Raw genomic sequence first — 21,934 nt, 5'->3', positions numbered from 1 at the left:
TTCATAAGGGCTGATCTTACATTTCTGAACACTGGGGACACTGCCAACACCTGTCCCACCACTGGCATGTTCACTCCAAATATCAACAACAGCACTCATCCCGTGTCCCCAGCTAGCCTTGATTTCCCTAGGTTGGTGGGGGGCTTGGCTACTCCCTTATCCTCAACACTGAGTTCCTAATCAACTGTGTCCTCCAGAGGCACCCCCAGTTAGCTCCCACGCACACCTTTCAGGTTCTCCATTGTGTTTCTCTGACCTATTTCAGGTTCCTGGCCATGTGTGACCACCTCCAGGATCTCTGTGTCCCACCCCATACCTCCACACATGTTCTGGACAGGCTGCTTTATACACCAAGAGCACCTGCCAGAACCTTCTCAGCCTTACTCCTCCCAGCTATGATCTCTTAAACTGCCTGGATTCAGATCTTCTGGCAGTTAGCTTTAAACCTTGTCCTCCTACCGCTACCCTGAGCACCACTGTAGAACTACAAATTCTGATTCCTTCTTCCCTCTGGCACTGAACCCCCTACAATAACAGGACCTTGTGGACAACTTCATATCCCTGGCAGCACATCCAGACGTGTCCAGCTGTATTGATTTCACGGTTAGTGACTGACAGTTTAAAACACCCTGCCATCCACAAAAAAAATAGTTCTATTTGTTCAAGGTTGTCAAAAACACACATGACTTTCTGGGAAGACCTTGCACTATTTGCTTGAAAAGAAAACAACACAAACCCAGAGCTATTTTTGGGCACCACTGATGTAAGGCAGGCACAGATATGTAACAAAACCTCCTGTAAAGGAACGGTGAGATTGTTAAAGATCCTGGGATGAAAGTGAAAAACCTAACTTGGGGTCATCCTTGTTTGCAGTCTTGGCCTCAGATGCCTCTGTGAGATGGCACTTTCTCTGGGATATAGCTCGGGCTGTTCAGACATGGAGATCACTGCCCTCCAGTCCCATGCTGGACCCTGGGGGGAGTGAGATGTGGGGGAGGAAAGAGCACAACAGGGAAAGGGGCAGTGGGCCTGGAAACGCTGAGGCTGGGCCTTCGAGGACTCGAGGAAGGCTCTGGGGTCCTGGCAGTGAAGAAGGAGGCAGGAGGTGTTGCTCTGGGTGGCACTGAGGGGCTGAGGTCATGGATCAGTGGTGCTGGGACCAGCTGACCTGATATGACTCAGGCCTGGTGTCCCTGCACACCCAGCACATGTGTCCCCAACCTGACACCCGCCCCCACTGGTCCTTTGCGGATGAAGGAAAAGCCCCGTCACCCCACGGTCAGAGTAGTGGGATCTTGGGGCTTCTGGGTAGCCCTCACCATGCAGGTAGGGCAGTGCACATGGGCAGAGGCAGGATGAGAACCTGGTCCCTGGGGCCTTGAACATCACAGCTAAGCCAATCTGGATATTCTGATTCTTTGTCTCAGGCAACACTTTCCTCTTCAGATTAGTTTACTGGCTAATTTGCAAATTGCTAATGAATTCAAAGACAGTGACAGAAACATCCAGGTAGAAGAACTGTCAACATAGGAGTTGCCACCTCTAACTGAGGTCCTGGCCCAAGGTCTTTGCCCATGAGGAATACTCCACTCCAGCTGCAAGACAAAAGACAGGTACATTCCAGTGTGCCTGTCAGAGGTAGTGGTGCTGGCTCTTACCAAAAACCTTCCCACATCACTGCCTTGCCCTCAGTTGCTTCCTGTGCTGCGATGGTCACCACTGGACTTTGGCAGTGGCTTCCAAACCTTGCCCAGTTTCTTCCAACGCTCCCTATCCACTGCCTCCTTTAGTTCAGGCACAGCAGCTAAGTCATTCCTTCAAAACAGAAGCGACACTGTTGCCCCCTTGTTTGAACCCTGTGCTATCTTTCTGTCCCACTCAGAGGAAAACCCAGTGTCCACACCTCAGTCCACTGACCTCCTCCCCTGTGGACCAGTCACATGGCTCCTGGCTGGCACCTAACATGCCGAGCACACTCCCTTCACGGGAACTTTGCACATTCAGCCCCCTCACGGGGAGCACATGGAGCCCATTGCTCAGATCCCTGCTCTGTGTCCCTCTCAGAGAAGACATGCCTGACCATTCTGCCACCATGGCCGCTGCACGCATCTCTGCAGTCGGTACCATTCCTAGAATCACAGCACCCCTCTGCCGAGTACTGCTTGGCTCCCTCGCTGGGAGGTAGATTCCATGGACAGTGACTATTTCCCGTTCTCCTAGAGTAGAGCAGTGACTTGTGCTCAAGAGCACTAATTTGATGCCTGAGGAACAAGTGAGGTGACAAGCTATCACTTGAAAGCCAGCAGAGAGACTGGGATGTGGCACCCCTTTGTCTCTGCATGAGATGGACACTTGTCACCTGAGTAGGCCCAGAGAAGCCCACCTGGGCCCCTTCCAGGCTGAGCCCTGCATCACCATGTCTGGCCAGGAGCTTTGAGGTGCAGGCCTGGGGCTTTGACCAAACTAGAACCAGGCTGGAGGGACTGAGGTTGTAGGGGGCCGGTGTCATCGGCAGTAGGAATGCTTCTAGATGGGGATGGCAGACCTGGGGCTGCCTGTGGGAGCCCAGTGAGGTTCACTGCCTCTCCCAGCGGCCTGAGGTGGCCAGGAGCAGCCTCCCTCCCCCACCAGCAGTGTAAACATTCCCAGAGGCTCCCACAGGAGAAACACTCCATCCAGGCTGGCAGCTGGGCCAGGCCCCGCCTGCCAAGCTGTTTTCCTCTGAGAGCCTTCCTGAGTGCTGCTATTTTTGGCCCTCGTGACAGTGATTGATAGCTGCTGGAAAGGTATAAAAGTAGCTGCCAGACCTCGAGATAATCCAGACAGCCCAGAGAGGACTCTGCTCTGGCCGTGGTCATAGTTCTCTTCCTCTGAGCATACAGCTCCGCCTGCTGGACCCCCAACCCTCTGCCCAGAGCTTCCTGGGGGCTTCCCACGGACGGTCCTGCTCATCCAGCACCCTTGGAGCCCCCTAGGTACAGGTAAGAAAGCAATAATCTGGTGATTTGAGATACAACTCAAAGTTTTTGCTTATCTTTGAGGCCGTTCTCAGCCTCGGACTTGCATTGTGGGTTAGAGCGGGAATATAATTTAATGGCAGCAACAGCAACTGCAAAGCGCTTTGTATTCATAAAGGGACTCACGAGAGGTGTTAGTACACGAGCTTCTCATAACAGTCCTGTCTTTATAACCCTGGTGTATTGATGAGTAGGTGTGGGTTTGGAGCGGTGACTTTGCCAAGCAAAAGATCCCAAGATCAGGAAGTGGCAGAGCCTGGAATTAAATCTGGGTTTCCTCTGACTGCAGCCCTTTAGGCTGGCTTTTCTTATTTGTACAGGTTCCTAAACAGTAATGATAGAGTCTTAAGTGCACAGGTTTCTGATATTAGCAGGAGTTAGAGCCCAGGCGCCTAAGCCCTGGGTCCGTGTCTGGTCTTGGATCTAGAGACTTCAAAGCGCTCTCAGGCTCTTGACTCACCCGGGCGGCCTCAGATGAGGGAGGGAACATAGGGGGTTGTCAGGAAGGTGTGACACGCCCTCACCCCCTGTCCTCTGTCAACCAACAGGCTGCTGCATCCCCACCTCTGGCAGCGATGAGGTCCCGGCTGCTGCTTTCTGTGGCTCATCTCCCCACCATTCGGGAGGCCTCGGAGGAGATGCTGCCCGGGGGGCATGGGCGGGAACCACCAGCCTCCCCCAGCCTGGATGACTACGTGAAGTCCATCTGTCAGCTGGCGCAGCCCACTTCACTGCTGGAGGAGGCTGCTGCCAGCGTCCGACCCTGTAGACCGCACCGGCCAGTCAAGGCCTGTCAGAAGAACAGCCTCACAGACTCCCTACAGGACATCACCACCCGCTTCAGTGGCCAGCAGCCCACACTGCCTGGGGCTGGCACTGCTGACCCCTTGGACTGGCTCTTTGGAGAATCCCAGGAAAAACTGCCAAGTAGGAATGACCTGTCACGGAGGACTGGCCCATCTGCTGACTCTTGGGGTTCACACAAGCAGACGGATAGCAGCAAGGCCCAGGTGGCTCCCAGAGGCAGGCTCAGTGATGCCAGGGTGCCAGGGCACTCTCTGGAAAAACTGTCCAGGGGCTGGCACCAGGGGTCCCGGGCTTTGGGACAGTCTGTCCAGGCTGTAGCCTCCCCCATCAGCTCGCACCCCAACAGTGTCCTTAGAACTCTCTATTTGCACCTCCCAGTGATCCATGAACTCTGACCCCTCCCCAATAAAGACTTTTGGAAAGAACATGCAGGTCTGTGTCAACTCCCCACCTTCCCTTCCCTGAGTGGGCACTGGCCCTGGCAAGGGAAACTTTCTGCAGGGTGTTGGCAATTCATGGTGAGACCCCTACTCTGAAAGGCAGTAACAGCCTATCTCACATGATGAGGTGACACTCATCCCGTTTGCACTACTTCTTTCTGGCTGATCACTGTGCATTCTTTACTGTCTCTGTTCCTTGGTTTTCTCCTGGTTTGTAAAACAGGGGTAATGACTGGAACCTGCGATGAGTAAATGGTCTAAAATTCACATAGATCACAGGGCAAAAATCACAACTCACACACAAACAGCTATTATGGATGTAGTTGCTTCACAGGTGGGGAAACAAGTTGGTGGGGGGTGGGGTGGAGAAGAAATGAAAAAATGAAGGTCTCAGCCTCCCAGTTGGTTCAAAATGAGGCCTGACCTCTAAGCCAGTCCCTTGGCTCCACCCTCAGAGCCCAGGTTCCACGAGGCACAAGAGAAAACAGAGGGTCTCAGCGAATGTACCTGCTGTGTTTTGGGGACCTGTCACTGAGCACCAATTCACATATCCTGCACCATCAGGAGAGTTTTCTCCATGCAGAGGGCCAAGACAGAAGCTGTTCTGGCTTAGTGTGAAGGAGCAAAATGTCTGGACCAGGTGGTCCTGTCCCCAACCCTCCCATCCCACTGCCTCCACCCCTGGGACCTCTCAGCTGTGGAGCAAAGAGCAGGCCATTGTCCCACTACCCACTCTCAGGCAAGTCCTTGATTATTCCACATGTTCTAAGGTCCAGTTCCCCACAGCCTGGTGAACCCCAGTTCCTGAAGGCATCTGGCAAGCAAGGCGGTAATGGTGAGGAACAGTAGAGAGGGAGGACTGTCTTCCTCCTAGAGGCAGATGTGGCCTCAGAGAACTCAGAATACTCAGGGCTGAGGACTTGTCACCCCACTTCTTCGGGCTTGGCTGATCCTGGTCAGGATGGGGCAGAGAGTGGCAAAGCTCACATACCTGCTTCAGTTTCTTGTACCTTCTTGCTCTGTGGACTAACAAACGGCTTTCCTTCCTTTCCTTTCCTTTTCTCCCCCTATGTTCCCCATTGGTTATTTTAAAATTGATTTGGACTTTTAAAATGTTTATCTGTCTTCTCTTATAGGTGTTTTGCGGGGAGGCAGAATGTAAACCATACATTTAAAAGAAAAAAAAATATTCAGACAAGAAATGCACTCATTTCCTGATCTGTAAAGTGGGCACAACCACCTGTTCTTCATATCCTAGAGGAATTGGGGAACCTGGACAAATGAACTTAGAGGCAGAGCTATAAGCACTGTATACAGATGTTTGTGTCTGCCACAACCTGCTGTGTTTGACCTTGGCAAATACAATACTTGCTGGGCAGCCTTCAAACAGAACGTCCTGTCCCTAGGAGGTGTGGGGAGGGAGCTGGCTGGTGGGTGGGTGCGTGGCTGGTGACTGGACAGGTTGGGTTCACTCTCCCAGCCTCACTGCAGCCCCTTCTGCGAAGCAGCATAAAACTCAGGTCAGAGGGAGACAACTAGGATGGTGTGGACAATTCCCCCTAAGCTCAGAAAACATACTGCTGCATTTGCAGAGGTTACACAGGTATCAAGAGACACCAGGCTCTGGGCTTCTCTATTAATAATTCTCTAAGGTGAAGGAAGTTAATGGCATCTTCAGAAGGCACTAAGAAATAAACACAATAAAGGGTTGGAGACAGGCTTCTGACAGTATCCCAAACTCCTACAGGACAGAACAACCTAGCAGATGATCCTCCTGTGGGGACAGGGGGGCAGGGGGGATAGCGCAGTCTCGTTCTGCTTCCACTCACTACTGGAGTAGGGAAAGGAGCCAGGTCCCACCCAGAGGGGTGGGCTGGGAAGCCCTAGGGCTCCCAGGGAAACAGATTTCCATGGACCCCATTATGCACCCAGGACCCAGTGGTCTGTCAGCCATCCTTCATTCCTGCCCATGGGCCTTTGAAGAAGGGAGATACTTATGAGAGGGAAGGGGATCCTAATTCTCCCCTCTCCTCCAAGACAGATAGAGACCCTAGGCTCTGGAAGTTCCTTCCCTTTCCTATCCTGCACAGTGGACCTGGGGCAGGACTGTCAGTGAGTGTGGTGCATTCTTAGGGCCACCAGGGGGAGCTGCCAGCACACTGAGAGCTGAGCATGGATGGGGTGGGAGGCAGGTTGGCAGAGGGCCCACACTGGCACGCTGGGTAGTGAGGCTTCTGCTACCTCGACCTCACATAGTTCACCCACAGTGTTGTACTTGCTCCCTGGCATTTCCAGGTGGCCCATTTTTTTCTCCCGAGTAGTCAACCAGACTGGGTAAGGGCTTTGCCAGTTTCAAAAGACACAGATTGCTCCTAGTAGGTTACACTTTTCATTGCAATAGAAGCAAAATTATCCCAAAGGCAAGGTTTACAATAAAGGAAGACAGTGCCCTGGCTTCCTGGGTGGGAAATTCCTCTCCCCAGCCTTCTGGAAGCTGGGGGAAGGTTCAGAGAGAAACGCTTGCCTCGGGCCGTGGCCGGACACTGACACAAGCCATCTCTCCAAGTTCTACGGGCCACAGATGAGACAATGGAGCATGAGCTGCCCCCAAACTCTAGCAGTCAGGGCACAGTTGTCACTGGGGAGGGCCAGTTACAACAGAGCAGGAAGTGGGGTCTCTTTAAAAGCCACAGAGCTCTCTGTGAGGGGAGACCAGTGCTGCGCCCCTCTGCAGTCTGAAGGTACCAGTGCTTGGAGGTCCAGGGTGATGAACAACTCCCTGTATCCCTGAGGTCTGGTAAGTGATATTCAGTGGAGCTCTTCAAAGAACTCCACAGCTTAAAGCTGGCAGTGGTGTTGCAATATGATAAGCTCACGTGCCCAGGGCCCAGACCCACCCCAGCATTTGTCACTTATGGCAGTGTCAGGTTGGACAAGATACAATCCGAGAGCCTTGATCTCTGATTCTATTATCGTAAAGAAGATAGAGGCAAAGTGGCTGGTGCATTGGTGGTGCCCAGGAATGGTTCAGTTCCCCCAACTGTTTCCCCCTCACATGCCCACGTTGGGGTGGGCCTACAGCAAGTGCTTGGAACTGAGAGCTTCTGAGCTCAGGAGGCCCCGTATCTGCAACCAAGAAATTGCAGAGACTGGAAAGCTGGGTGTGGGTGGGTCACCAAAGGACATGACAACCCAGGAACCAGTCATGCAGCTCAACATCAGTACTCCATGGCTCCCAGGCTTGTGGCCTGCCCTGGCAGTGTGCCTTTGTCTGTTAAATCTGCATAAGTTATCTGAAAGGTACTTTCTGTCTCCAAGAAGATTAAGTCAATCCTCACAATTTTAGGGTGGGGAACATGCAACTCTCCCCTATGGGATGTTAACTTCCTACTTCAGGGAGCTGTTGAGAACAGCTCTTCCCCATTGCGGGTCCCTACTTCTTCATGTGGACTGAAACACACAAATGTAGAGTGCAGGTTTGGGACTCCCCAGTACCATTCTCCCTATGGCTTTCCCTACAGAGGAGGGGGACACTGGGTTTCCCAAGTGCCAAGATGGCACTTTTAGGTGAGTGGTTCTCAAACTCAGCCATCAGAGCCTCTTGGGGGACTTGTGAAAACATGGATGGAGGGATGACGAGCTGCTGATTCAGCAGGCCTGGGGGTGGGGGGTAGAGGGTGATAAGAATTTGTACTTCTAACCAGTTCCCAGGTGATGCTGAAGCTGCTGGGGAACCTATAATAGACCAATCCCTGAATGACCCAGAGCTAAAGAGAACAGCCCAGCCAGAAGACCCCACCGCATCCCCATGCACAAGAGCTAACTCCCTGCTCCTCCAGGATCAAAACTTCACAGCGTACTATAGCTGAGAACTCATCCAGCATGATCCAGGTCTACTCCTGCTGGTTACCCATCCAACACTTACGGGCAGGTGCCATGCTGTGCCTGGCCTGGAGGCATTCAGAAGCAGGACACTCAAGGAAGAAAAGGGCAGGACTGGAGAAAGCAGGGGGTGGGATCAGAGGCCTGCCAGCAGCATAGGGAGCCAGGCCAGGCCAGACTGGTAAAGGGAGCAGGTGCAGTGCAGTGGGGGTGGGGAACAAGTTGTCAGGGCTGGCCTAAGGTCCTGTGTGGGATGGGCAGGTCAAGGGGAGGTGGAAGGTGAAGTCTGGGCCACTCTAGGTCATCACCAATAGCCTCGTACCACCTCACCAGGGTACAGTAGCTTCCCTGCTGAACTGTGTAATGCTGGGCCTGTCCTGGCTCACAGGTAACCTCAGGCCAACTGAGGCTATCTCGCAGGTAGATACTAGTAAGCAACCTCCAGCTGCTCACCCTTTAGTCTGGAAGCCCCAAAAGGATGTGAGGCCATTTGAATAAGTAAAGAAAGAAATAATGAGTAAGCAGAGTGGTCTCCACCTGGATGAGGTCTCTGTAGGTGGACTGGGCTTATGGTGCCCATTCCCAAGTTTAAGAACAGGATAGGGACTTGGAGGAGGCATGAAGCCCCCATCAGATACTGACGGGCTGGAGACAGGTCTGGGCCAACCCTATCTCAACCTTGGAAAACTCCTAAATAAAACCTTATCGTGACAAGACTCCTTAGTAGACTTTAAAAATAAAATGAATTGGACCAAAGTGGAGCCCCAATTGGACCCAAGAAGCCCCCTTGATCAGGAGTCCCCTGTGAAAGTTCTGGATGGCGGCAACACCAGGCCTTCACTTCATCTGCTTGGTGAGCCACTCTCGGCTGCTCCCCGAGTCTCGCTGGTGCCCACAGGCTGTGTGGCCTCCAGATGTGTTTGCCTAGTCCACTTGGGGTTTCAAGGTTTGGGAAATTCCATATGAGTTCCAGATATGTAGCTTCTTGTAAAAAATTAGGAAGGGTCTCGCTGTACCAAGCCCACATTTCTGCACAGCGGCGCTGGGTGTGATTTTCGGGCAGCAGCCGCAGTGGATGAAACCATGCTCTCCCAAGTTCTCCGCAATCTGTGCATGCCCTCCTTTCTGTTTGCACCCACCTGGCCCTGAGCATCCTTCAGGGAGCTCGCCTCTATTCCCAGTCTTTCCTCTGATGTTTACTCTGATCGATACGCACAGAGGCCCCGCTTTCATTCCTCGATGGGGAGGGGAAGGCTGGGCCGTTCAGCCTCAAAGATTTGAAACTCCAATGTCCCAGCAATTCACCCAGATCAAATCCCAGGCAGAGGGGAAAGCCTGAAAGGAGACTTCTACCTGCCCTGAAATTTCCCAGGGATGCTCCAACCCTCAGCACCTCTTACAGGGACCTCAAAACCTGGCTGCCGATAACCTGGTCCCCTGGTCAGGGAATGGTGATAAGGATGACCAAACAATCTGTTATCTAACTGGGGACACTTCTGAGCGTGAAGAGGATTATCTTAATTAACAAGCACACTGCAATAACAGGAATCAATCAGGAATATCTTTAGTAAACTAGGATAAAAGGTGACCCTATGAGTTAAGAAGAGAAAAGGACCTTACCTCTCGGTGTCTCAATTGGAAGCTTCTGCCCTCATGGTAGCAGTTGTAGGTTTTCAGCAGGCTTAAGAGCTCTGACCTAAAATGGTAAACACACACACAGACTCAAGGGTCTTGCACAGCCCCTTGACATTACTGACCTCAGTTTTCTCATTGGTCAAATGGTCAGAACAGTTCACATCCTACCAGCTGCGCAGTATCAGTTGCAAGGCTAGCCTCTGCCATCTGACACATGCCCTTTGGCCTTCTCAGGATTTTGCCTTGCAGCCCTCTGGATAGCATGGAGAGGGGCTGAGAAGGAAATGAAACTCACAGAAGGACCACGTCACTGGACAGCTATGGTATTTGCACACTTTCACTATTACAGATAAGAGCTCCTTGCAATCTCCTTGCACTTTACCCTGAGTCACTTCCTCATTACAAACCTCCTGGGCTTGGGTAATTGACATTTTAAAGATTCTTGCCTTATTCCTCATATTACTTTCCAGCAGGGGCTGGGGTGGCTGCTGTGGTTACTGGACTTTCTGGAGGTCTGGTCAGGGACGAGGGGACAGCCCTGAGAACTCCTGAGGTCTCTGTGGGGCCTTGCTGCCCAGAGGCTTTGTTCCCCGAGTAATGGGGAAGCTGCTGCGTGGGTCTTGGCAGGGGTGTGGCAAAGAGATGGACGGCTCCCTGCAGCCAGCCTGGGCCGCACAGGCCAACAAGATGGGAGACACAAGCCACGCATGTAATTGTAAATCTCCTAGTAGTCACATTCCAAAGGAAAACAAAACAAGCAAAATTAGTTTAATAACACATTTTATTGAACCAGATATATCTAAAATATGAACATGTCAACATGTAATCAATATAAAATTATTAATGTGATCTGTTCATTATGTTATTTTATATGACTTATTTGCCACCTGGAGTGTCACAGTAACTACATCTCTCTAGCCACAAGGCATGTGCTGGTAGCCACAGCTGGCTTGGGGGGGCCTTGCTGGACAACAGGACACTCTTCAGGCAGCACCTTCACCCACACTAGCCCGGGGCCAAGGTGTGCATGAGCAAAATCCTCCCTAATGTTCCTCCCGTGGGTCCCCCAAGTGTGATGGTAAAGGAAGGGGAAAAGATTTACAACTTCATGGCATTCACAAAGCAGGATTGTGTATTGCACGTACACTGCTTGCCAGTATGTAAAAAAACTAACAATATAAAAATTATTATATCAAATACACATGAAATGAATCATGTTATAGTTATGAATTTTCTTCAAAATGAATTCAATATGGTTATACTTTTCTGATTCAATTTATTTTTTTTATTTTATTATTTTTTTATAGATTTTTTTTTAATAGAGGCATGTTTTTATTTATTTATTTATTTGTTTGTTTGTTTGTTTGTTTATACAAGCACTGGGTACAGTCAGAAGCGTGGGAGGGTGAGAGAATTCACCAGAGTCAGAGCAGGGAGCAGAACAGGCAGAAGGACTGAGGTACACTGCTGAGGGGAGCAGCGGGTGGCAGAGGAGGTCTGCGCGCCATGTGGGACCCTCCTCTGGTGGCCGGGGAGCATCCGGGGATCGAACTGGTGCTGCAGAGGCCGCGGGCAGCTTCGCAACCCAGCGCTCTACCGCTGCGCCACCAGGGAGGCCCTTCTGATTCAATTTAAATAAGGAACACGGTGGCGTGGGCAGCATTGTGAAATGACAGGTGGAAGGTCCTCTGTTCCTCAGGGTCTCTGGTAGGAGGACCCCTTCAGGTCCTCAGCAAAAGGGGCCCTATTTCAAGGAGGCTGTTTGTCTTTAGGGTAGCTGATAGCAGTTGCCCAAATATAGAAAATATTTGGACTCCAGCCTCAAAAACAAGATAAAGTAAAAACTGTATTTTCTCATGGTTCAGAAATGAATTTAGAAAAACATATTAAATAATGTATTATGATGAGACAGAATAAACAAAATAAAATAAGCTGAGTTAAAAATCAATGTCATAAAATATACTTTACATCAATAAAAATTAAAAATTAGTTTTAAGCATTTTCTTGAATTGTCTAGCTCAGTAAGATTACAGTATTATAGCTGTTAAATACATTAAATGTCATTTCTACAGAGTCACAGAGTCTTATCACAAATTCCTGCTTTTGTGGGCCCAAGAAGGTGGGTCTCAAACCTGTACCCCCAAAAGATTCTTGATCTCTGAAGAGACAGGCTTCTTAAAAAGTCAGCGTCATCATTATCCCAGGCCAGAAATGTTGTTAGATCTATAAAGCGTCCTGAATCCTCCCTGGACTGCCCAGAGCAGGGGAGCGGCGACAGAAGAGGATAGATATGAGGTCTCCTCCCTGCACACAAAGGCTTACCTCAGAATGTACTTGCTGTCACTAATGGGCACATGAGAACTGGGTGGACAATCGTCCTTCATCTTCTAGTCTTGTCTGCAGGCTTGGAAGTTACCTGTCAGGGAGACAAGGAAGGATGGACAAACAGGTGAGCTGGGAGGAGCAAGGGCCAGGGAAGTACCCAGGAGCCTCAATGCAGGGGTCTGAAGGCTTGGCTCACCTCCCACCTCCATAATGTACCCCCAACCCCCACCCAAGGCAGTCACCCATGGCTGAAGGGTCCCCTAGAGAGGACTTAATGGGGCACCACACCTATCTACACATGCCCCCCAGTGTCCCCTAGTGGGACAAGTTGGCACAGCTGACTCAGTAGGTAGCAGCCCTGTCAGCTCCTCTCCCAAAACCTTGTCATAATTCTCAGGAATCAGGATCACTCTCCTAAATATTTCAGATCACCCTTGACAGAGTCAGGATACCCCAAATGATGCTCCCTAAACCATCAGCGCCTCTTGGGTCTTGCGTCCCCATTCCCACCATGCTCAGGTGGCTCCAGGCTGTCTGGAACCTGCATGGCCTTGCCAGCTCCTCACGATGGCTGACTGGTACCAGATACACCGCATGTTGAAGACCCCCAGTGATTGAGCATTTTCTATGAATCATTGTATTTATTCCTTACAACAACATATGCGGTATCACCCTATATCCACTTTATGATAAGAAAAGCTAATCACATTTTTTACCCAAGATTCCCAGCAAAGTCACTGATGAGAACAAGAACAAGAATTTTGACCCTGCAGTCTGGACTCAACCCCTTTTCTATATTGACCTTAGACAATGACTTAACCCCCCAGAACCTTCCTTAACCCAGGTTAATCTCTATCGTGCAGGATTGCTAGTGGAGTCACACATGTGTTTATATTTCTCCTCATTCACAACCTGAGAGGTTTGAAGAACCTTCCTGGATTTCCTCACGGAGGAAAAACCCTCCAGTCTTGTTGGCGTCATCCACTCACATTCTTAATTCTCTTACTCCTTATTACTCCGGCTGAGGAGTCTCTCTTATCAAGACCCCCGTGCGCCCAGCAGTGAGTCACAGGTTCGTACACACACCCTCCAATCCTGACCTACCTCTACCCGCCTTCTCCCAAGTTGCAGCAAGGAATCTGAAGGGAGAAGTCACACTGGAAGGTGGTACAGATGGGTACACAGGAGGACCTTCATACCACGGAGGTCGGTTCCTTCACAAAACCCCAGTACCCGTTCACACAAACCTAACTCAGTCTCATCTTCCTGGCCTGGGTGTGCAAATGTTACTGGGTGGCTCGAGGTCAAGTTCACTATCATACTAATGTCCGCTGAGCCTGTCACTGCAAGCACTCTATCCCGTGGGCACTGACCGCTTCCAGCTCAGCACACCTTCTCCCTGCTTGTGTGCCCCCACCCACAAGCCACATGGACACGTTTTCTGTGTTGGCATCAGCCCTGAATTGAGCCTTTGATCCAGGAGGCTGGGGGAACATGGTTGGCATGGGGAAGGGAAGTGATTTGAGGGAGATGGGCCTCCCGGGGTCCTCAGACTCATCCGATGAATACCTTCCCTCTGCCTTGGTGTAGAATATGGCAAGTTGTGGCCTGCAGAGAAGTCAAGCCCCCAACTGTGGCTGGCAGGAGGCCCCTCCCTCCCCAAGGCACAGGGTGAGGCCTGTAACTGGGTCTTCCAGCAGCATTCTTCTTGGCAGAGCGACCAAGACTTGAAAATAGGGTTTCAGTTCCTTAGCGCCTCAGCTCTTGAGAGGAAAAAGTGATCTGCCAGTGATCTGAGTGGTTCCTCAAACACTTACCCTGACTGCACCCAGGGTAAGACCTGTGTCTGGGGTTCTCACTTAACACTGGGTCCACGGCACAGCTATGACTTGTTTTAACAAGTTCATGGGGGGAGGGTTGAATTTACCCAGAAATAATAGGGGGTGATTTTTTTCTCATGCCTTCTTCTGTAGGCTCTTTTCCCCTAATTCTCCTGCTTCCTACTCTGAGCTCCAGCCTGAGTTGCTCACTGTTCCCCCAAGTGCCTCTATGCCTTGGGCTTCTCTGGTGCTGTCTACTGCTCAGAAAATAGCCTCCTTCTCGTCCTATAGCTGACACTGCCTCCTGCAGGAAGCCCTTGCCAGAACAGCCCTCAGCTCCATTATCAGGAGCTCCTCTCCTGTCCCAGTACGTGTTCCCAGTGCTTGCTGTGCTGGCCCTGTAGGGGCTGCCTCCTGTTTTGACTTGTATGTGGTACAAACAGCAGTGACATTGCTTTTCTGCCTCATCACTTGTCACCAGCACTGATCACAAATCTGGCATCTTGCAGGGATCCAAAAATGGCTGTTAAATTACAGGAATACAAGAAGTCTCACAGCTCTTCAAAAGTCAACTTTCCTGGACTTGTGCATACACAGCTATAATAAAACATGTAAAAGTCTCCAGGGGCCAGAGAGACCCTGGTTAGTGGAGTCCCTGGGGAATGGGAGACTCAGTCCTCCACTAGAGGGGCAGCTCTGCTGGTATTTCATGAGAAGCAGAAACCTGAATTTTTATGGGCTATGTTTCACTGCCTAAAATAGGTGGTGGGGATATCTACCAGCGCTACCATCATGATCACATGATGGCTCATACCTTCCAGCTCCAGCAGATGTGGGGCCAGGCGGCCAGCTCAGCAAACAAGTGCTGTGTATCACTCCACATCACTGCATTTGGGTCAGTGTATGACCCTGAAGCATTCCTGTCCTCTGCCTTGGTGACCTACAAAGACACACGTCCTAATTGGTACAGCTTCTCAATGGCCAGCCTGTGACCTTGCGTGCTTCTGATGTATGCAGAAAGTCATTCAGTTACAACAAATGTATATGCAGTTAAAAATGAAATGCAGCCAGACAAAACACTTGCAAGTTGCCCTTGGTGTGCCTTCGGATTCACCACTTGACTGTCCCCAGTACTTGCATTCCCTCAAGCATGTGGGGAGTAGCTCATTTTGGTCTATGTAGCAGGAATTCTGAAACGTGGAATTCTTGTTAAGTTGAGCTGTGATTAGTTATTAATGGAGGATGCTTCCTAAAGAGCTCTGGGCTGTGATTTCACATGACTTCAGTTGTGTGTTCTTTCTGTTCTGAGTCTGAATTTTCCCATCTGAATAATGAGAATATTGACCTCTCATGGATTAAATGTTCTCAACCATTGGAATGCTTTGGTCAAATGGAATAATTATGCAAATCAGACCATTGGGGACTGCTTTTGTTGATAGGGAGGTAAGTGGTTGTGGGGAGGGGGGGCACCCAGTGCCTTGCCTGAGGTTCCAGATAATGCTGTTGCAAAACACTGTGCTGAGTAACACGTGAGAGCCTTCTCACACTGGCCTTCAGAGCTTTATCCTCAGAAGTTGGTTTATTTAAGGGATAACTACAAGCTCAGTGTCTCCAACTCATGCCATTGGCTGGGGAGGCTGCTCTGAGAAAGGAGTCAAGAGGAATGTGAAGGAGGACTGGACTGCAGATGGCTCATAGAGTAAACAGCTTAGCTTGACAGACACAAAAATTGGGGTTCACCATCCTGGATGAGGGCAGAAGGTAAATGAGTAAGGCTGGTAGAAGCATTGAAAGGCCTACTTCAGCAAAAGGGGCTCTTCCAATTTGCAGGACTGAGTCTTAAATCTAATGGGGTGGGGGTCTAGGCATCATGGAAGAACAATCTCTCCTTGGAGAGTACCACATATTTCCGTGTCCTCTGTCATTCATCGCCTGGGTGGTCCTAAGCAAGTCTGCAGTTCTCATAAGCCCCATTCCTGAGCCCAAGTAGGTAACATCTCCTCCCCAAGGTTCAGTCCTGAGCTCTTGGGTCACACACAAAATTCCAGCGCAAAACTTGAACCCTGGGTATTTGTGTCTCCTTTATTAGACTTCAGGTTGAGGGCATTTTTATCCATTTTAATATTCCCAGTATCAGTGAACTGCACATGTATCTCAGAGGCATCCTAGAGAACTACTAGAGAGAGAGAGAGAGAGAGAGAGAGAGAGAGAGAGAGAGAGAGCAAGTGCTCAGTAAGAAAACAAACAGATTTCTCTCCATTTGGAGCATGGTCCTGAAACTGCCCCTTAAATGCTCACTCTCCTTCTGCCTCGAGCAGACTTTGGAGAAACTCGTTAGCAGTGTTTTTCAATATTCTATGAAAAGTATTATCTTATCTTTAAAGAAAACCCTAGGCAGAAGCCCAGGGATTAAAGCAAAGTCGGTTGATGCAGGAGTGGGGAAGATAGGCTGGGCTGCCCTGCCACCAAGGCACAGCTGAAAACCAGTGACAGATGCACCCGGCAGGCCAAGCCCTGCTGCTCCTGGGAGTCCAGCCTCCTTTGTCCTGGCCTGCGCCCCTCCCCCCCACCCCAGGGCACACAGCCCAGGCCTCCATGTTTGCTTCCCAGGCTGGAGGAAACTCTGTCCCCAACCAGAGGGTTATGCTGCAGCCAGGGTGCCTTGTCCCCAGAGGAGGGGCCCCAGGGTGCTGTGCCAGCCTTGGTTACCTGTCCCCAGTGAACAGACAGTGGATTGTTTTCCCTTTCCACCTCAGCGGCTGCTCTGCCAGCCATGTGGAGGGGCTGCTGAGGAGGCAGCTGCCACAGCCTGCCCGTGCATTGTCCTGGTCTTTGATTTGGGACAAAGGACACTGAAGCCTTTCCAACTGCTAGACTTGACCCAGCTTTCCTCTTTTGTGGTCATGGAGTTGATTGTCACCGATGAAGCCCTCTCTGCGGTTCTGCAAATCAGCACTACAGCCCAACTCTGATTGGCCAGTGGCAAAAGGATAAAAATAAGGTGAATGAAGTACAGTTTTCATGAAGCTAAATTGAATACATTTAAAGCCTTTTATTTCGAGACTGTACGACCGAATTTTTGGTACTACCATGCCCTCTCTCCATAAAATAAAAAATACTCACAAAAGTCGACAGCTGTCCTTGCTTGCAAAATGGAAAATGTACCAACATCTGAATTAAAATGTTTTGAGGACAGCTGTGAAATCAGAGTTTGGTAATTTCTGTTCTAACATTTCATAAAATTAGGCTTATTTTCTTACTCAGGCATGATTGAAATAAAACATACAGAGAAAGTGAATGAGAAGCAAAAGAAAGGAGGACAGAGAAAGTGGGGCACAGCTGGGGGCCTCTCAGCCAAGTCTGCTCCCACTAGAAGGAGGTGGGGGGTTGGAGGGACAGGGCAGGCCCTGGCAACATTGCCTTGCATTCCCGGGGAAATCTAAGCTTTTTGCTGTACAGCCCAGTTACCACTTCCACATGCCAGCCTAGGCCAGCAGGAAGGTGCTAAGACAAGGAAACTTTATATAGGGGGCTTCCCCTGCACCTGTTAGCCAGCAAGTGGCAGGAGGTTGGCCAGGGAAGAAGCTACAGTGCATATTGCTACCAGTTGTCTCCGAGAAGGGTTCTGCCTGGACACAGGCTGCCTCTTAGCAACACATTTTTGCAGAGAAAGCCAGCAGTTGGGATGTGGATGGCAGAAGCGACTCAGCAACTACAGCTCCTGCCCCCTCCCACACCACTATCCTTATCCCTCCTCCTGCCTCCACAGCTCTCCTGCCCCTTGCCCTACCCTGACCTGGCCACAGCCTTCCCTGCCCCAGCAGGGTGAGGAGCTCCGGGAGGACATGCACATTCCAGACAGAGAGCTGAGGGAGAGCAGAAGAGATGGCCACAGAGCCACCAAAGCTCACAGCCACCAAAACTTCCTCACTGCCCTCCCCTGGGCTCCTGGACTCGGCTCACCTTTCCTGGGTCCCCTCCCCACTGATGACATGCTGAGTTCCGACCAACATGTCTCCCTGAACCCATTCCACCTCATGGGCCTCCCTGACACCAGTGTCCTTCCTCTGAAGAGCCTGGCCCCCTACACCCATGTGACTGGCCTTCCTCACAACTTCCTGCCAGCCCAGCCCAGGGCCAGTGCCTCGCCCAGATCCCTGAGGCCAGACTTCTGGCTTTTGACTTAACTTTTAAAGCATTGCAATGTGGAGCAAGAAAATTGTTTCCAACCTTCCTGGTCCTCCTTACACACATACCCCTGGCCCTGAGAGATCTCTACTCTTCAAACTGACACACCTCCTGCATATGGAAGAGGGGATCCTCTGGTTTTTGGGCCAAATTGTTGCTCAGAATGACCACCAGCCAATTTCTTGATCACCTGGGCCCGGGATATAGCCTTGCAGGTGGGCCTTGAGTGGTGGAGGCCAGCTGCTGTGGGACTGTCCTGGGTGCTCTGCAGCTGCCCCACCTGCACTGACCACCTGGCCAGGCACAGTCCTGCATGCCAGTGTAGCTGCTGGGGGGCAGTTTCCTGTAAGGTATGGTGCAACTTAGAATCTTCTAGGTTATGAAGCCCAATGGAATTTCTTGAAAGCTTAACACTTTTCTCCCCAGAAAAATGCACATGAGGGTGTGAGTAGATATGCACATGCACGCACACACATGCACACTGAATTTGCAAACGATTGCAGAGAGATCAAGAAGCCTCTGTTCATGTGCTCCTGGACCCCCAGATCCTAGGTTAAGACTTCTGCTAAAACTGTCACAGCAAGGCAGAGGAAGCAAAGGACACTGCAGAGAGAATTCTGAGTGTGAGTTTTGCGGGGGCATCAACTTGGCACTTGGCTTCTGCATGTTGTGCCAACTCTCGACACCATTTAGCCAGGGTTCTATGGTAGCTAGTTTAGAGTATCTTTAGGGCTCTTCCTAGCTGTATGACACTTTTTCCCTGACCTCTCAAGTTCACACAGGGAGAGACTTCCAAATCTTTCTTTCAACAGTGCATTCTGGGGACAAGGTCAGCCAGCCAGGAAGGGAGATTGAGCAAACTGAAAAGTTCCCCTTTCACAAGAATGAATAAAACCACAGAAGCCATGGAAGTACAGCTACTTCCTATTTTATTTTAATTTACTTTAAAACAATTTCCAAATATTTTCTTAAGTACTTTGTGATTGGCTAACCATCCAGCCTTCACAAGGACCTGGGCTTAAAGCTCTGCTCTATGATTCTCAAACTGTGTGATCTTAGGCAAGTCCCTTTCTCTCTCTGAACCTCAGGTTGCTATTTAATTGAATCACTCACTGCTGTAAAGGTGAATGAGGACACATGTAAGATGGGTCCCATTCAGGGTTTACCCCAAATAAAAAGAAACTCCCATTATAGGCTAGGGGCTCAGGAGAGATAGCGGGGCTCTGAAAACAGAATAACAGTCCTCCCATCAGTAACTGCTGGGATCGAGGGCACAGGCTGAGCTGGCTCTCAGAACCAGGCTCCTGGTCCCCAGAGGTCCCATCCAGAGCACCTTCTGGTAGGTCCAGCAGCCAGCGTGTCCCCTTTGCGGCTTTGTGTTCACAGGCTCTGAACTTTGACACATGCCAGCATAAGTCCTGTATGTTCTTTGCTGTGTGCCACTGCCTAGCTGACCCCGACCCAGGGGAATTCTGGTCCTTCAGTAGCTTTTGCCCTCCAGGCCACCCTCTAGTGTCTCATGGGGGGAATCTAGCTCCACTTCCCCTCCGCTTTTTGCACTGATACTTTAACCTGTGGCCACGTTCACTTTCACTGTCAAGTCTTGACCCACCAGCACTACACAAAAGAGCACTCCAGCGAGAGAATTGCAACAAGAACTCACAAAAACAGACTTAACCAATGCTGACAAAGTCCTGAAACATACCCCATTGCAATTTCCAGCCAGCAATTTTTTTAACAGAAGTTTAACATATTCCATCTTCTCTTTTTCCCTTCCCGTTCCGTTCTCTTCTTCCCCTTCTCTTCTCCCAGACCTCTCCTCCCACTTCCCCTCCCTAGCACCTCCCTGGTGGCAGCAGCTCCACTATTACACAGGGGAGTTAGACGCAGGCAGCTCTGTGCCTACCTGTTTGTTCTATCATTCGGTTATAGTTGTTTTAAAATCATGGGTTCTGGCAATAAGTCTTGATCGTGCTGTGGGCACAAACTATAAAGAAGCCAGTGAGGGTGTCTCTGCCAGTGCAAGCGCATGGCTTTGGAATCTAACCTGATTGGGTTTAATTCCAGAACCCCAGTCTTATTGGCTGTGACCTTATTTAATTCCTCTGTGATGTGGGGTGACTAAAGCTCTCCTTACAGAGTTTTAGGGAAGCACTGGCACTGATCCTGGTGTGAGAGGACCCCTCTTCTCTCCCCCTGGCCAGGGCTGTGTCAGATTAATGAAAACACAGGGGCATATTGGGAGGTGGGAAGTGTAGGGCTGTGCGAATCAGCGGTCTTGGAAGAGCGAGGTGTCTTGCAGGGTGAGTTCTGAGGTTGGTGGATGAAATAAGACCTGGCACAACAAAGCAGGGGTTCAGAGCCTGACTCCATCACTGACTCATCTGGGTAAAACTGGTCAATACCACTATTTTTTAGCCTCAGTTTTCTCATCTGAAATGGGGAAAAGCGAATGTATCAGAGCTGGGAGTTTTAGGTGGCATTCTGTGCTGGTCCTCAGCACAGGTCTTGGAAAAAGAGAAATCCTTTATAAATGGCAACTGTGAGGCAAGTCCCTCCTTCTCCTATTTTCTTGGCACTGGTTTTCCGTGTATGAAATCTGAGAATTGTGGTAAAGCGCTTTGGATCTCTCCCCACCACACTAAGACCAATGCTTCTAGGTTATTGGCTTAGACGGGAGAGAAGGTGGGCGAAGTGTAGTCTGAAGCCGCGCTTACCTGTCGTGCTCAGGTGTGGGCCCTGAAAGTGTCCTCCCCTTGGAGGAGGCGCTTGGCGCAGTGCCCAACCCGGCAGTGGACCTGAGGCCCGGGATGCGCCAGACTGGCAGGGGGAGGGGGCCGTGCGCGCCGCAGCGTGGGGCACCTGTGCCCAGTCTCCAGCTCCCAGGGCTAGGGGCGGGCCCGGAGCGCGAAAGAAAGGTGGGTCGGAGCTCCGAGGCCGTCCCCGAACTCTCTTGCCCGTGCATCACTCACCGTCCACTCATCGCGCCGTCCGGAAGCCGCTGCCAGGGCTGTGCCCCCGTCCTCGACCAGTAGCAACGCGTCGTCTGCAGCCAGGGGCCTCCAGGACCCCGCACTTCGGGCCCGCCCCTCCCCGCCCCTCGCTCGTCGCTGGCCAATAGCGCCGCCCCGTCTGCCCCTCGAGCCCCGCCCCGGGCGCGCCCCTCGCGCCCTGCCGGCCAATGGCGCCACCTCGTTCGCTCGCCCCGCGGCGGGCTTACCCGCAAGGGTGGGCTCGGATAGGAGCTGAAGGCGGCGGGGGAGATTGGCGCCTAACGGGAGTCCCGGGACCACCCTGAGGGCTAGGAGGTGCTTGGAGGAAGCAGCACCGGCTCAGTAGGGAGAGTCCAAAGTGCGGGCGAAGGCCTGGACTCTGGTGTAATGGGGGCTCTTGGGTTGCCAACAAAGGCTGTTGAGCTGACACCGCAGTGGCTTGTGTGCGCGTAGGGGAGAAGGTGATCAGTGAAGCCCTTATTTTTGCTGGAGGGGCATCTGTGTGCAGTCCTGATGGTTGCTTGCTTGGTTCGAGCTCCACCCTTTCAAGAAATCAGATTCGATGACAAAGCAAGATAAACTCTTCCAGTCACCACCTGCTGGACCTCCTGCAAGTTCTGTTTTATCTCACCCCCCAAGCCACAGCCTTCGCTCCACATACCAGGTTCGCCCCAATCCCAGTCCCTTTGCACCTGCTGTTCCCTTAGCCTGGAAGGAAATTCCCCTAAATATCTACAGGAATTGCTTATTATGTTCTTTCAGTCTTTACTCACAAACCACCTTCATTTTGAGGTCTTCCCTGGCCCAAACCTATTCCTTTCTGGCAT

General features: G+C 51.1%; 2 protein-coding genes across 4 annotated transcripts in view; one reads left to right on the top strand and one right to left on the bottom strand.

Annotated features, from left to right (window-relative positions):
- The window catches only part of RASSF4 (Ras association domain family member 4), a 31,861-nt gene extending 10,696 nt beyond the window's left edge, over positions 1-21,165 (bottom strand). For 2 of the 3 annotated variants that reach the window (XM_037496641.1, XM_037496642.1), the window contains exons 1-3: positions 21,087-21,165; positions 12,104-12,197; positions 9,767-9,842 (exon numbers count right to left, since the gene is read on the bottom strand). In XM_037496641.1, coding sequence (XP_037352538.1) covers positions 9,767-9,842; positions 12,104-12,165 — 138 coding nt within the window. In that variant the 5' untranslated portion in view covers positions 12,166-12,197; positions 21,087-21,165. Of the gene's footprint in view, positions 1-9,766; positions 9,843-12,103; positions 12,198-14,740; positions 14,792-21,086 lie in introns of those variants that run through there. The other variant, XM_054690319.1, reaches the window with a different exon arrangement.
- On the top strand, positions 2,818-4,627 carry DEPP1 (DEPP autophagy regulator 1). The gene is made up of 2 exons (XM_037496643.2): positions 2,818-2,981; positions 3,566-4,627. Exon 2 carries the CDS (start codon positions 3,593-3,595, stop codon positions 4,217-4,219), a length of 627 nt encoding a protein of 208 aa, XP_037352540.1. The 5' UTR covers positions 2,818-2,981; positions 3,566-3,592; the 3' UTR covers positions 4,220-4,627.
- Positions 21,166-21,934: the final 769 nt, after the last annotated feature.

This window comes from Talpa occidentalis, unplaced genomic scaffold (assembly GCF_014898055.3).
Source record: "Talpa occidentalis isolate TD23 unplaced genomic scaffold, MPIMG_talOcc4v2.1 talOcc4.8, whole genome shotgun sequence".
In the NCBI taxonomy this organism is placed as follows: Eukaryota; Metazoa; Chordata; class Mammalia; order Eulipotyphla; family Talpidae; genus Talpa; species Talpa occidentalis.
This window is presented reverse-complemented; position numbering and strand designations above follow the sequence as displayed.

Bases quoted from the DNA above. Each gene is read 5' to 3' on its own strand.
- DEPP1 (XM_037496643.2), top strand. From the start codon at position 3,593: ATGAGGTCCCGGCTGCTGCTTTCTGTGGCTCATCTCCCCACCATTCGG.